The 16,178-nt window shown below is 28.5% G+C and overlaps 1 protein-coding gene across 1 annotated transcript; it reads left to right on the forward strand.

Moving 5' to 3' along the window:
* The first annotated feature begins 10,423 nt into the window (after window positions 1–10,423).
* On the forward strand, window positions 10,424–11,516 carry LOC104813801 (indole-3-acetic acid-induced protein ARG7). The gene has a single exon (XM_010541561.1). The coding sequence runs from the start codon at window positions 10,515–10,517 to the stop codon at window positions 10,971–10,973; it is 459 nt and encodes a 152-aa protein (XP_010539863.1). The 5' UTR covers window positions 10,424–10,514; the 3' UTR covers window positions 10,974–11,516.
* The last annotated feature ends 4,662 nt before the right edge of the window (window positions 11,517–16,178 follow it).

Raw genomic sequence — 16,178 nt, forward strand, 5'->3', positions numbered from 1 at the left:
GATCTCTAAAAGGGTAATCTCATATATCATGTTATATGAAAACGTCGAAATTGTCGAGGCTATATTCTTGTAACAATATATCAACTCGGAGTAAATATATAGCAAAGAATCGACTACTACGTGGTTGTGTGTGCATTATTTTATTGTTGTTTTCAATGTTTTGTATCACCACATAACCATGTAGTGGTGAAAATTCGTTAGATTACACTATTTGACATATTGAATCATTTCAAAGAAAAACATATTATATGTTCACACCTGTAACGAATATCATTAATCATTGCATAACCAGAGAAGTATATATACTATACATACAGAGATTAGTTATTCTAGTTGATGCCAAGCAAAAATCATGCTCAATCATTTGCTAATCATTTAACATAATCATTATTGGATTATGACTAAAGCAACGTGATTAACAATCGTAATGACCCCCCAAGTTTGACTTAACCCCGATATCTCACACCCACCAATTGTTTTATAAAAAACACACAGAAACTCATGGAATCGGTCGTTTACATATTCCCATCATTTCCAAATCTTCAATTATCACATCGAGGGTCATTCAGATTCGTGGCTTAAATAGATTACGATCGTACTTTATTTGATTTTGTTTCTAACCATCTTGTGTATATATATTGATTAATGTCTAGTAATGACCTTTTGTTTGGATGGTTTTCAGGCTGCCAGCAAATCCATGCATAGGCCAATAAATGAAAAACAAAAGAATTTATTACGTAAATCATTAACTTCGCAAATGAAAATAGTATTTAAATACATATGCGTATATATACAATTTTATGGTTTTGGTGGTATACATCATTGAATTCAACAGTCCCTATCATATCATTATCAGCTATATATATATTCTTCCACAGCGACCATATTGCAAAACAGAACTTTCTGACGCAAATTGGGGGGGGGGGGAAATAATATTTTATTTATTATAACGAAACGGTTGAATGAAAACATTATAAGAAAATAATGGGAGAGATTGTATAATGGAGGAGCAGACGAAGCAGTGCATGAAATATATTGAAAGAGGTCTTCATGCATGGTTTCTTATGGGCACACTTTTCCTGTACGGATTTCTTGGGACTCTGCAATATCTTCCGTCCATTCAATTTTGCAAATTTTATAATTGTATATTTTTTTTTTAAGTTTATGAATACTTCAGGGTATCGCGAGAGATTTCAGATATACAACTCTGAACTGAAATAAAACTAAATAATATAATTATATTCAGTTACATTCAGTTGGAATATAATGTTCGAATATCATTATATTCCAACAGAATCTGTCTTATTTTTGTAAAAATTAAATTAAGCAAATACAAATGAAATATGAAATTGTTTTTGATGAAACTGGCGAGCCTAACTAAACTTCAAATTGAATTCAAAATCAAATAGTCATAATTTTTTATATAGAAATAGATTTCAGATAACCGATCAAATCAAAATATAAGCCGAAAGTGTTTATTTGAACGATTTTGAATTTTAGGATAAGATTGGATGATACTTTTTTTAGTTATATTTTTTTGGGGGAAATTTCATTCCACCATAAAATATATTCTAAAGTATCCAATAATATTCCACGAAATTCAACCATTACACATTATATATACACGAAAAACAAGAAAAAAAAAACGGAGAAATTCTTTAATCAAATAGGATAAGGTTTGGACATATATTTCCCGACTTATAGATGTGATTAATAGACGTTAATCACATTAACACCGTCAACAGAAACCGTTAATCCACTAGGAGAGATTCCATATCATTTATATTCTCACATATGCCATTTTATGCTTTTGACAATTTATATGTATATATATAAATATATTGGTAATTAATGACCTTTGGATATAATCTATATTTTAATCCGTAAATACAATACAATGGTGGTGTTTTTTCTCTCTATTATTTACTCTAAAAATAATTTTATGTGTTTCTGATAGATTAGACAATCTAAAAATTTTGTGAGAATAAAATTCCTAAATTTTTAATTTGTTTTTTTTAAAAATAAAGCATTATATAATTTAATTCGGAGCAGAAGCAGAATGCAGCTTTAGTACTCTAGACATGTACGACTCTTGGTCTGCATGTGACATATATATATATATATATATATATGTATATCACCGTAATGGTAGTATATTTCTATTTATTTATTTTATCTATTTGTTTTTACAAATATTTTATGTATTTATTTGTGCTTTACTTTTTTCTGTCACGTCCAGCCGCCCAGACCAACCCAGTTCTCTTTCTTTTTTTTTCCCAATTTTGAAATGCACCAAACATTTTTGTGTACATTTAAAAAAGTATACAAATATTATCAGTTTTCGTCTTTTTTTTAAAAGAATTATAGATAAGTTTTTTATTATGGATATTAGTAGGACGATATTGACGTACAAAATGTAGAAAAATAAAATGCGAAAATTAAATTAGAAAGAAAGAACAAAAGAGAAAAGAATGGAAACATTTTTATTGCTACATCTCTTCTTTCTTCTTACATTACAATGAAAATAATCCATACATTTATATGAAAAGTTATTGAAAGAAACAAGGAAATAAAAATACGAAAGAAACAAATAAGGCAAAATATAATTATCACGATATATATTTTATTCTTAATTGATATTATGCCTTTAATTATTATCAATCATATCAAATCTCCATATTTTGTTTCTATTTCAACATTCCCCCTCAAGATTGATTTTGAAAGAATTCAAAAATCAATCTTGAAGATACAACAAAATGATAAAAAACTTCATTGTTATTAGAACAATCCATAGAAACCAAATTTCATTCATTTAGAGAGTATTAACCTCTTTCAAATCACTTCGCTTGACTTTAAAGTTCTAGCTTTAACTCTTTTTGTCATAGCATCTTGCTTGATCTTAGAGTTTTTAGCTTTGACTTCTTTTTGTCATAGCACATCGTTTGAATCTGGTTTTTTTACTCTCCATTTGAATGATTTGGATATATGAACATCCAAAACGCAAAAGAAAGAGAGATTAGAAAATTAGAAAAAGAGAAACATATAGTTCAGATCGCAACGCTGCTCTGATACCATGTAGAAAAATAAAATGCGGAAATTAAATTAGAAAGAAAGAACAAAAGAGAAAAGAATGGGAACATTTTTATTGCTACATCTCTTCTTTCTTCTTACATTACAATGAAAATAATCCATACATTTATATGAAAAGTTATTGAAAGAAACAAGGAAATAAAGATACGAAAGAAACAAATAAGGCAAAATATAATTAGCACGATATATATTTTATTCTTAATTGATATGATGTCTTTAATTATTATCAATCATATCAAATCTCCATATTTTGTTTCTATTTCAACACAAAATTCAGATGACCGCAATAATTGAAACAATTTTTTAATGATTTTTTAGGTACCACATTTTTATAATTATGTGATTAATGATTTTTATGTATGCATTCATATAATGGTAATTCTATTATTTTTTGTTCATTTCGGTAATAAAAATATAATTACGTAATGTATTTCTATATCATTTTAAAATAAAAATTTCAAAAAAAATAAAAACATAAACAAAATAAAAATGATGAAATATATAATTTTATATTTTTATTATTTTTCTATGGTTTATCTATCTTTAATTGATATCGGTATTCACGTCCTTAGAAAAATATTTAATTTTTTTTTTAAAATTTATTAGATAAATAAAAATTATATTATAATTTAGTAATATTCAAATTAAAATAGAAAAAGTATAATGGAATATAGTTATCTTTTCAATAGACTAAATTTGATGAGCTGTCTTGTGAACTGTCTTCCCACGGAAGACTAAATCAAATGCACTAATCATTTCTCGAATATAAACTGTATCCTAATTATATTTTGTTTCTTTATTATAATTATTGTTGAGTTTTTGATTAATTAATTAGAATCATGACCTTACAAGTCTAAGAGTTCATCCTGGTCTTTATTTTTTACTTTCGTTCTTTTTAATTGAATTTAAAATTATGTTGATTAGTAATATAAATAAATTAGAGGATCCCGAAACAGATGATGAAATACATAATCTATGAGTGAGTCTACAACATTCTTCAATTTAAAATTTCTTTCATTAAACATTTTTATATAACTTCTCTATTATTTAAAAATTATATAGACGCATATCTGATTTTTAAAAATATGTGTTTATTATAATTTTAAAATTAAGAGAACACAACGTAACTAGTCTACCATCTAAATACCTAAAAGTTTATCCATGTTTTGTAGAATAAAATGTTTATTTTTATAATTTCTCAAAATAAACCTTTGTTTTGGATATTTTGTGATATCTCTTGCACAAGTGGATGCTGTTTTTTCCTGAACAAGGTCCTTAATTTATGTCAATCAAGTTTTTTTTTTATAAGACAATCAGTATTTTAAATTAGTCAGTTAATAATTATATCATTTCTAAAAGATTATATCACGCCTTAAATGCAATAATCATCTATAATCGCATGCATTATAAAGTTTTAAATGTTTGAAATTCCAAATAAAAATAAATGTATTCCAAAATCTCTTACGTCACTGCCTACTTATTATTCCTCTTTATCGATTACAAAAATTAAATCCCCCGACAGTGATAAATTAATATAATAAATCCGTATTATATAATGGGAATGTAAGGTTGTCCGACTGTCCTATACACTTTTTCAAGAATATTATTTTAGTTGTTAAACTCTTTTTTATTCATCTACCCTCCACGAAAAGTAACCAAATCTAGTGTTACACAAGTCACAAGTACACGTAATTAATTATTTTAAAAATAGTTAATTAAACTTCTATAGTTTTCAATACGATTAAGTTTTGTTTTTTCATGACGGATTATCATATATGCTATCATTCATTCGGACGTACTGATTAGGTAAATCTCCGATCCGGTAATAATCTTTGTATATAGACATTTGGCACATAAATTATCTCTCTCCCGCCATGCGTGATCGAACACTCGACTTGCGATGGTACCTCAGACCAATCATTCGACCATCCCATGGTAAATCAATATGATTAAGTTTGCATCAAATTACATACAACACGTAAATGTTTGCTTCGCAATAAATAATTCACAATAAATTAATATAGGTGAATATAGTAAATGATAACAACATATGTATATATATTAATTTGTTGATAAGAAAAAAATATTTTAGGATTTAACTGAGAATTTGAAAAGGTAATTCTCTCGTTAGTTGAAAAAATAAAATCCAAAGCATATTCTAATTAATATAGGTAAAAATATTCTAATTAAATTAGGAAACAGGGAGGTTGAGACGTGGCAAAACCTCAGAAAGGTGTTAAAACAAGCCGAAAGACTATGCCCAAATAAATCCAAAGCATAAACCTGATTAGCATTTCTTAATTAATTAACGCCTTTCATTAACTATGCATTGCATATGCCAACTATATGCCATACACACACGCATATATACAATATCTATTCTTTTGTCACTACTAATTAATTATTTTGTCCTCCTTAATATTAAAACCTTCAAGTTAACCTAGGACATATATATATACACATAATAATATGAGGTTTTTAAACATGATTAAAGAAATGTTCAACCTCTACCAGTCTATATATATATATATATGTTCATGTTTTAAATATTTATTTTCTTTGAAAATCATAAACCTGATTCATCTTTTTTACCAAATTCTTTATCAAAAAATTTATGCATATATATCATATTATTAATTAGAAATGAAAGATTATATATATATATTATATATATAGAGTTTTCAAACCTAAAACAAAGCAAAGCAGCAAAATCGATAAGGTTCATCCCTTCAATTATGGCTAAGCTTCATCTATAAATATAAATACTCTAATATAAAATTTATTAATTTATTATGAGAAAATATAAATTATTTTACAAAAACACGTCGAGTTTACAAAATAACAGAAAACGGTAAGTTTTTTTTTTTGGTCGGAACGTGTCCGTGGGACCGTAAGGGTCCGTGTGGTACGAGTAAGCGCCGTCTCTCTCTCCGTCTCCCTAAAGTTTCCGTATTTTCATTTCTTATAATTTTATTAGGTTTTTTATTTATAATTTTAATAGTCGTTGTTTTTTTTTTAATTTTTTTAAGTGGGTCCCGTGCAACTCTAACCGTTGCATGACCAAAGAGGTGCCACGTCGTCTTATGATTCCGACGTGTCATTGCCAAATACGCGTGCAGAGTGTGTTAAACTGTGAGCATGATCCCTCATTGGTCCATGTCATCATAAAAATATTGCTGAGTTAAAATATATTGATAGGAGTTTTCAAAGATAATTATAAAAATATTTTATTTTCTTGTAGGAAATTGAATCATAAGTAATCTGAAATTTACTATCAAATTATTATGTATTTCATTTGTCATGATAATTAAAATAACATCGATGTTTCTAGGATATAAACCATAAATTCAAATATCGAAAATCGAATTTAAATATGTGGATAGTTACAATATCCATTCAATAATTCATTTTCGTCTGTCAAAATGGTATAACCTATTGATAAATGTGCATATGCACAGGATCTTAAAAAGGACCCGAGTTCGAGTTGGTGGAGATTTACAAGTAAGTTAATTTGAAAAAAAAAAATTAAGATCTCGATTCAATCATTCATTTTTGTATGTCCGAATTGTATAATATATGATAAATATTGCGTATATGCTCAAGATCTTAAAAAGTGTCCTATTGGTAATTAAAAAACACGCATCAATTTTGCATATTTTGATATTGTTTCTTCAACAAATGGCATTACCAAAAGATATCCTCCAACGAGATTTGTGTCCTTAGTAGAAAACAGATAATGTGATTAGAGCATATTGAATGGTTTCAGACAAAAGTTACACTGTACATGTACATGCATATATATATATATATATATATATATGCATGTATGTATAGAGCATGAGGGAGGAAAGAGACAGGACAATGCCGATATACATAGCATCGATCGGATCAAAGTCGTTGTAATGTTTCAGGAGATAAATAATTGAGTGAATGTGTGTAACAATAATTATATGATCAGTGGGAGAGGAGAAATCTATGTGCAGAACTTTGGTGCGCAAGGCAAATAGAATATATATTTGAATATTATATTTATTACATTAATTAGGCAGAGAAAATTAAATGAGAAAATCCTTAAAACCCAACAAGTGGGGGTGCGTACGTAGTGCATGGTGGGGATGCACCCCACCTTCCATAACATGCACGTGGACACATATCTACACGTAAATACATACTCACGCATACACATTTCTATACATTTCCCCTTATTTAACCTCCAATCATATGCCTCCGTTATTTCGATCTTGGTTCAAAAATAATGCATAGATATGTACAAGCTGCAGGGGTATATATATGTGTATGTGTGCATGTGGATGCGCGTGTATTGGACTAAATTACTGTGGGAAGTGTCCGTATACAACCGTTTACGGGAATCTATATTATGTATATATATATGTAATGTATGTACGTACGTACGTATGTATGTATGTATGTATGTATGTATGTATGTATGTATGTATGTATGTATGTATGTATGTATGTATGTATGTATGTATGTATGTATCTCAAAAGGGTATCACATGCAGAAAATGTGGTATGTAGGACGAAATGGGACTAAATGTGTGGACTGTCAAGATTGTAGATCATATATATACCATATCACAAACCGAATAGGAATTATTAAATATTGTAGTTAAATGAAGAGAAATTATTGACTAACTAAACTTATAAGATGGATATTTTCCTTTTAAATTTAGACATAGTTTTTAAAAATTGAACCGAATTTTTTTTTAATCTATTAAAAACAAACATAAAAATATATTTTTTTAATTAAGGAACGAAGTAGTAATTAAACGATAAAAGTAATAACTATAATTAATAAATGATTAATATATGCTACTAAGTTGATTAGTAGCATGTTGTTGACTGCATAATCCATTGCATATCATTAATGGTTAGATGTATTATACAAAGCTTTGATTAGTACGAGTTCAACATTCATGTACCATCCCCATTTAGCCATTTAAATTCGTGATTATTAAAGATTTGCATTTAATTAAATGTTCAAAAATCTGTTAGGTTTCATTGGACCGTCTAATGCCTAGACCATATATGTGGTGTTTAGAGAACGTCTAGACGTGAATATTTTATTTTCTGCAAAAACAAGATCTTTTATCACTATATTTTAAAAATAAGATTAATCTTAATTAGTTAATTAGTTGGACTAAACAACTATTTACCCCAACGGAGAACTAATTTTAGTAGGATAATAAGCTCGGGGGTTTGGTCTTAAAACATTTATATAATATATATATATATATATATATATATATATATATATAATTGAACATTGATTTAGATTTAGGTTAACATTGATTTGCACACGGAGTTAGCTATTTCTTCACAAGAAAATGTGTCGAAATTTATGATGAGATTTACACTTTTTTCCTGTAATAGGAAATATATTTTATTTTAGAATGTGAAAATATTTTAGAAATTGGGAGATGGGGGCATCACCGCACATGGTGGCATGGGCACGTTCGTAAACTACAAAAATAAGGGCTTTGGTGCGTCTTATTATTTTATTTTGCTTTTGATTGTTATTAAATAAATTTAATATTGTTTTTGCGAATGAAAAGCATCTTTCGTTAACTTACCTGCTTCTTGTGAGAAAACCTTTAATTTATTTCTTATCATTTTTATTTTGTTTTATGATATTTGCATATTTTATTTTATATATTTACTCTCTTTTCCAGCTACGCATGTGGTGGGTTTTTATTTATTTTCTCCCAATCTGTTTAACAAATATTCTTCCATTTCCGTGCGATTAATATAATACATATTCCTTTCAATAAATTAGGTAAAATCGCAAAATAAAAAAAAAAAACTCTGTACTCTTATGGTATCAACAAAAATACATTATATTTTTTTCTTTATTAATTAAACTCTATATAAAACTTTTTTGTTGACTGTGTTTTTTTTTGCGATATCCCTAATATGAATATGCAAAAAATAACAATAAAATTTATTTAATATTTTTCTAGGCATTTGCATGTTTAAAGTTAAACCCTCGGAGGGGTCATTTCGGCTACGACCCCATGTCTCCACGAATTACATCATTGGACCATTTTTAGTCCATTCATTACATACACACATATGTATATTAATTTTTTTTGTGATTTAGTTACTTTATATATGGCTAATCACCAACATATCATACTTATATTCGGCATTACATAATAAAAAAATTGATTGTAATACAAATTTGAATGAACTAATGATAAAAAAAACAGGCAAAGTATATTTTTATCCCTATACAAATCTAAACGTGGAAAAGATTATTCAACCAAATTTTTCCGATTTTTTGAAAGATTTAGATGGAATCCGGTGAATTTTTGAATTATAAAAAATAGTTGATTGCATACTTTTGATATATATATATATATATATTTATTGTGGATGAGAAAATTTTATGATTAGTAAAAATATTTGCAAGTTAGAAGCTTTAAAGGACAGGACATAAAGATTAAGAAGAGACTACACATATATCCTATATTTGAAAGTACATAAGTTGGTGTTGAAATGTCATCGACGACTAATTATCCAACACTCCTTTTGAGATTAAAGATTGAGCACATGCCTCTCTCCCGCCATCAATCACACACTCTCTCTTTTTTCATCACATCAAATTTTAAGTTCCTACATTTTTTTGTATAAACAAAATCGATTCAGATTTCAAAACAATTGAAAATAATAAAAAAAAAAACAAAGAAGTAAAAAGGTAAGATGTTGAACGAAGAAAAAATTATTTTCGTAACATGTTAAATTTAGGGAGAATTAAAATAGAATGAAAATACAAATTTCTATATAAATTATATATTTAAAAAATACTCAGACCCTAATAAGATCAAACCGAATTAAATAATACAATATAATTAACGGGTTCATTAGAAAATTTATTTTTATTTTTGTTTTTCTTTGGTCTTAATGGGTTCATTGGCACAATTATTAAAACCTCGACTTATCTATGAACCACTAAATTTCACATGGAGAATCCATCATTTGTAGTACCAATGTATACTTTGGTACCAATCCATTGAATGCTAAAGAAAAAATCACATGAAATCTATAATGCTCCAAGGATCGTATCTAGTCTTTCTCACCAAAAAATTAATTAATTTCATTAATGAGTAATCAATTTAATTTATCCATCTCCATAATCATGTTTCATTAATCTCATAACAACTAATTTTATCCGATGAGCGAAGGTCCCACAAAAAGACAAATTAGTGAACATCCGAGGCAATTTGGTAATTATCTCAAAAACCAGAGGTATTCTGGTAAACCCGTCACTATATAACCCTCGTCCCTCCCACTGCTGAAATCCCTCCACCCGACATTTTCTCTCACTTTCTCGGAATCGAAACAGCATCTCCTTCTCAGGCTTTCTTCTCCCTCTCTTAGATTTCACTTTACCCGGGAATAAAATGGCTGGAGGACTTGGAAAATGCAGCAAGATCCGCCACATTGTGAGGCTCCGACAGATGCTCCGGCGGTGGAGGAACAAGGCGAGGATGTCGTCGGCGGCGAAATTTGTGCCGTCGGATGTGCCGGCGGGACACGTGGCGGTCTGCGTGGGGAGCAGCTGCAAGAGATTCATTGTGCGTGCGACGTATCTGAACCATCCGATATTCAGGAAGCTTCTGGTCCAAGCCGAGGAGGAGTTCGGGTTCTCGAACCAGGGACCCTTGGTCATCCCCTGCGATGAGTCGGTCTTCGAGGAAGCCATTCGGTTCATCTCCCGGTCCGATTCGGGACGATCGGGCCGGTTTACCTGCCCTGACGATCTCCAGAAGAATTGCCACGCCGGTTTACGGAGCAAGCTGGATCTGTGGGTCGAATCTCGACCTTTGCTTCAAGGTGTCGCCGAAAAGGCGATTTGGTAGATTTTTGAAAGTTTGTACAGATGGAATCGACGAATAAAGAGAGAGGCGTAATCGATTCTGACCCGGGCTTGTCTCGGAGCGAGTTGACTCGCTAAGTACAGGCGACATGGAGGGGGAAAGAGAATCGGAATTGTGAATAAATCGTCATTGACTCGGCTGAGTTACCACGAGTTGGGTAGTGCTGAAATATTCGGGTTCGGGTCCTGGATTTATGGTTTCATGAAAATTTTTGTATTTTCTTTTTCAATTTATTTTTCGGCTCACTGGAGGAGAAAATGTGGTGGCTGAGTTTGGGGCGGCGAGTTATTGAATTCTATTAACGCGGCTCACAGAAGGAGATGGCGGTGAAAGGTGGGTGAGTCGTCCCACCGAGTCGTCCCGGGTCCGAATCCGAGTCAAGAAGGAGGATTTGCTTCAGAGAAAAGGGATGTAATTTTGGTTTTGGTATTAAAAAAAATGTGGTCACTTTTTTTCTGTAAATTCTTAATTTCCATGAATTTATTTGGAAATTCCAAAATATATTAAAATAATTCTTTTGAGAAATTTGCAATATTCATCCACTTTCAAACAAGGTTATTGAATTTTAAAACAATGTTCAAAAAACAATTTCGCAGATTTGTTTATTAATTTCTACAAAGAAACAAAAACAAAATGAATTTGGACTGTAATGATTTTAAAAACATAAATTCCGACAATGCCATGTGAGCGAAAGACTATTTGCCCATTTTCCTCTCTGTTTCACGGCAGACTTTTTATTGACAGTAAAACATCCAAATAAATAGAAATTATAAAAACATATCTATATTTATTTAAAAAAATTGATTCTTTCTATATTTATTGATAATTACAAAATTATATTTAATTTTTTTATAAATTTTGGATGTAAATATTTGCTATCTCTGAATAGTTTTTTTTTATATATTTTCCACATTATAATGTCAAAATCATATAAATACATCCCCCAAATCGTACGACGAACAATTACGTAGGGAGCCCAAACTCAAATCGTTGGACAATGTGTCTCATGCTTATTTCAATCAAATGACAACGATATTGAAGGATTTCTCTTTCTCTCATCTTCATTCTCATAATTTTGTAAAAGGGTTTTAGTTCTTTAAAATATTTAACTTTTTTTTAATTGAAAATATTTATTTTTATCAAAATACGAATCCTTACATTTTTACTGACGTCGTCTCATAATTCAATTTGTTAGTATACATAAATAAATAGGTGAAATTTAAGTCGTTAATAACGAGGGTTGTGGATTTTATTTTTATATGCGAATGATATTATCCGTATCGACACATGACATGCCATGACATGACATGACATGATGAGCTCCAAAGCATGAGTAGTGTTATGTAGTTTGAATCAAAATTGCAGATAGTGATATGAAAGGGAAATGCACTAACATCAAAATAATGGTCATATTGCTTTTATATATATATATATATATATGTGTGTGTGTGTGTGTGTATATGTTATGATGCGATGTATCTACGAATGTGACATTGTCTCTTTGATGCACCCATAAGATAAGACCATATAGACATTTAGCTAACATGTTCTCTACTCCTACATCATATAATCCAACAATATTTTCTTCCTTTGGTCATGCACTATCTATACCTAAATCTCCAATCTCCAATGCGCATATTTCAATTTTATCATTCTAAATATTTCAGTTTTTAAATATCCAAAAAATGGTTTTGTCATGTATCATATATATATATATATATATATATATATATATATATATCATGTTCCTGGCGATTATTAATATATGTATATATTGTATAATTCCGTGCAATGAAAAAGCGAGAGATATGTTAGAGATAATCAATGGCGTGTTTTAAGAGCTATAAAAATACTTTATAAAAAAAAAAGAACCATAAAAAATAATTTATAGATTAAAAAATGATGCGAAGAGCGGAAAGAGAAGAAGAGGGGCCAAAATAGTAAAATGATGGAACTTTGACTTCCCTTTTTACCCTTTCGATTGTAATCATTTTACAGTTTCCTATCCCACCCTTCGTGCATCCCTTAATATTTTATATAATTGAGATTTAGAATGTTTAAACTTTCAATACATTTGTATATGATAGATATGATAGATTATGATTATATTTATATTTATATTGATTTTAAATATTTAAATTTTAAAATTTGAATATAAATGACCTATATAATTTATTTATATTTAAAATTGTTTTTAATTTTAATTTAAAATTTTATAATTTTTATATTGGACACGGATATTCACAAATATAGATGACGTGTTGATGGTTCCGTTATTTTTTTGACGTCGTTATTGTTCGTGGAAGTTTACGCTAAAAATATAAAAGTTTGTGTATTTTATTATCAAAATAAAAGTTTGTGTATTTATTTGCCAAATAAAAAAAGTTCAATTTTTTGTTGTCATTATTCCAAAAGTTTGTGTATTTTATTACCAAAATAAAAGTTTATGTATTTATTTGCTAAATACACAAAGTTTATGTTTTTTTTTTGCCATTACCCCTTTTTTTTTTTGTCAAATATTTGGGTTAGGTTCCGGTTTAATTTAGGTTTCATATTATGAACATATGTATAACTAATGGATCATTCCAATAATACAAAAAAAAATTATTATGAATTCTTTAAATTTCTATAAAAATTACATTTCTAGAAAGGAATTATTTTAGTATTTTTTAAGAAAAAATAATACCTACCGAAATTATAAATCTTGATTATATGCTTAAAATAAGATTTTATAATATTGTATGCGAACAAATAAAAAAAAATCATCAAATCTTTTCGTTGATTTGAAAATCATTCACTTTTTTTACAAATGGAAAGAACGGATAATTTAATCTATAACACCTTACGAAATTTCCCTTGTAACTTACCATTCATGATCTTAATTCAACATTAAAAACACACACACATATAAATATATACACATTCAAGTAGTTCGGATTTGAATGAATTTAGGAAGTTTTTTTTCTTTCTACCGTTGGTATCAACATTTGAGTAACGTTGGCATTGACTATTTACCCGTTGACTTAAGATTGGTCGTCCAACGTGGCCACTAATAAAAGGTATATGGTTTGGACTTTGGATTATGTATTATTGTTCCGTGTCCATTCATATATTTTTTTTCCAAAATTTCAATGAAATTATTCACTTATATGGAGTTTAGATAATTTTTAATTGATCGACGCATGACAGTTATGCCTTTGACTTATTTTTTATATGTATAAATAGTTTATTTATATTTTCTATAAAAAAAATAAATATCAATTTACTTTAAAAATTCGCAATACAAAATTATCTTTCACATAATTTTTGTATACCGTAAATACAATTTCCCATGTCGATTATAAAACAGTTTGATTATTATGGATTAAAGCAGCTTTTATGCAGACCCAAGTGAAGTCATATGTGAAAGGAAGTCTCCTTCACTCATTGTATGTCCTTTGCCTACTTCCTAACGAAAATTCAAAGACGACTAGTTAAGGTAAGATAAGTCACATTGGTCGGCAAATGAGCAAATGGTTGTCAATTTATTTTCAATTTATGTGGAGTCAAGTCAAACAAACATATATATATATATATTCAAAACAAACTAATTAAAGCCTTTAAAAATTTGAAAAAAAATATATATTAAAAAACCTTTGATCTCTCAAATGTAATTAGAAACTCAATCATCTATAACTCAAATAAATTCTTACATCTTATAAATACATATAAAAATAACTGCAAATATTTTAAATTGATTTGAAAAAAGATAAAAATTTTGTTTTTTTAATGATAAAACTAATTAAACCCGTAAAATTATAGGGTGTGTGAGCCCAACCCACTTTAACTTGCAACGGGCTTCTCTTTTAAAGCATAATGTTGATGTCTAAACCACATTCAATGATTCCTTTTATATTAATTAATTAGACAACCTAATCTTAATATTTAATTACAAGTTAATTGAAAATCCCATATCATCTAATAAACAAACACGGACGTCATAATTAGGATTTGGGTTTACATTTCGGGTTTAGTTCCACTTTTTTATTTTTTGTAACGATTTTTTTTAAAAAAAAAATTGGTTGGAATTTTATTTTCATTATAAAAAGTGATCAGATTTTTTTGTTTAAAAAGATAAACATTTTTATATCACAACCAAAATATTTAAATGTAAAAATTAATCTAGGATTTGCTAGTTTTATCTATTAGAATAAATCATGAGAGCCCTTCATGCAAAACTGTTTCAAATGTCAATGGTTGTATAACGGAGTTGCTTGATTCGTTATTTATTATTTAATCCACCGTTTTATCTGTTTGCTATTAAATTATTGGGGGAAAATCTAAGTAAATCCTCATTCCTATGCGTTAATTAAGATCCACCAAATCGTATGAAACGACATTAATCATGAAATTTAAGCACATATTAATCATAATTAATCTAGACATTTTATCTACTCCTTGATTTGATACGATCACATGCAGACCCATCTCACGTTTTTTCATTAAAACTATATAAGGATTTAAAAATATCATCTTACAATATATAGGAATTTGCCCATTTCCGTTTACAAGATAAAGATAATTAAACTGAACAAAGATTACTAATGCTATTATATGATCGGATTAGGGTGGTTATGTGAGTTTATATATATAATTTTTTTTAAGATAATAGAATAACTCGTAGTAATAGAAAACGAGTTTAATTTAATTTTAAAATGGATGAATATGATTTCTACATTTTCTAATTCCAACTAATACGATATTTTCAATAGAATTCCCTTTTAATCGTGAGAATCGGATATTAACTCTCATTATAATGCATTTAACTTGGAAAAAAAAATAAAGATCATTTAAATTTAATCTTTAAAAAAATTATAATACGATATATTATAATTAGATAAAAGATATTTAGATACTTTAACCATAACAATTATACGGTTCGTCCATCATATATTATTGTAGCTCTAGCTATAACATTTCAGAAAGAGATTAATGTAGTTATACACCATATAAAAATTATCTATTTCACCAAAAATATATATGTAAGGACAAGTACTCATTCAAGTACTACTTTTTTTTTTGGGTGCAAGTAGAAATGAAATCGGAAGTGGGCCGACCTCACGAGCAAGATATCGAATAAAAAAGAGTTTCAAGTGCCATGCAATGAAGTGACACGTACTGTTTTTTTGTTATAAAAGAATTCTAGTG

The sequence above is a fragment of the Tarenaya hassleriana genome, unplaced genomic scaffold (genome assembly GCF_000463585.1).
Source record: "Tarenaya hassleriana unplaced genomic scaffold, ASM46358v1 Cleome20, whole genome shotgun sequence".
NCBI lineage: Eukaryota > Viridiplantae > Streptophyta > Magnoliopsida > Brassicales > Cleomaceae > Tarenaya > Tarenaya hassleriana.

What these genes read in the sequence shown, in the direction of transcription:
- LOC104813801 (XM_010541561.1), top strand. Translation starts at nt 10,515, where the DNA reads ATGGCTGGAGGACTTGGAAAATGCAGCAAGATCCGCCACATTGTGAGG.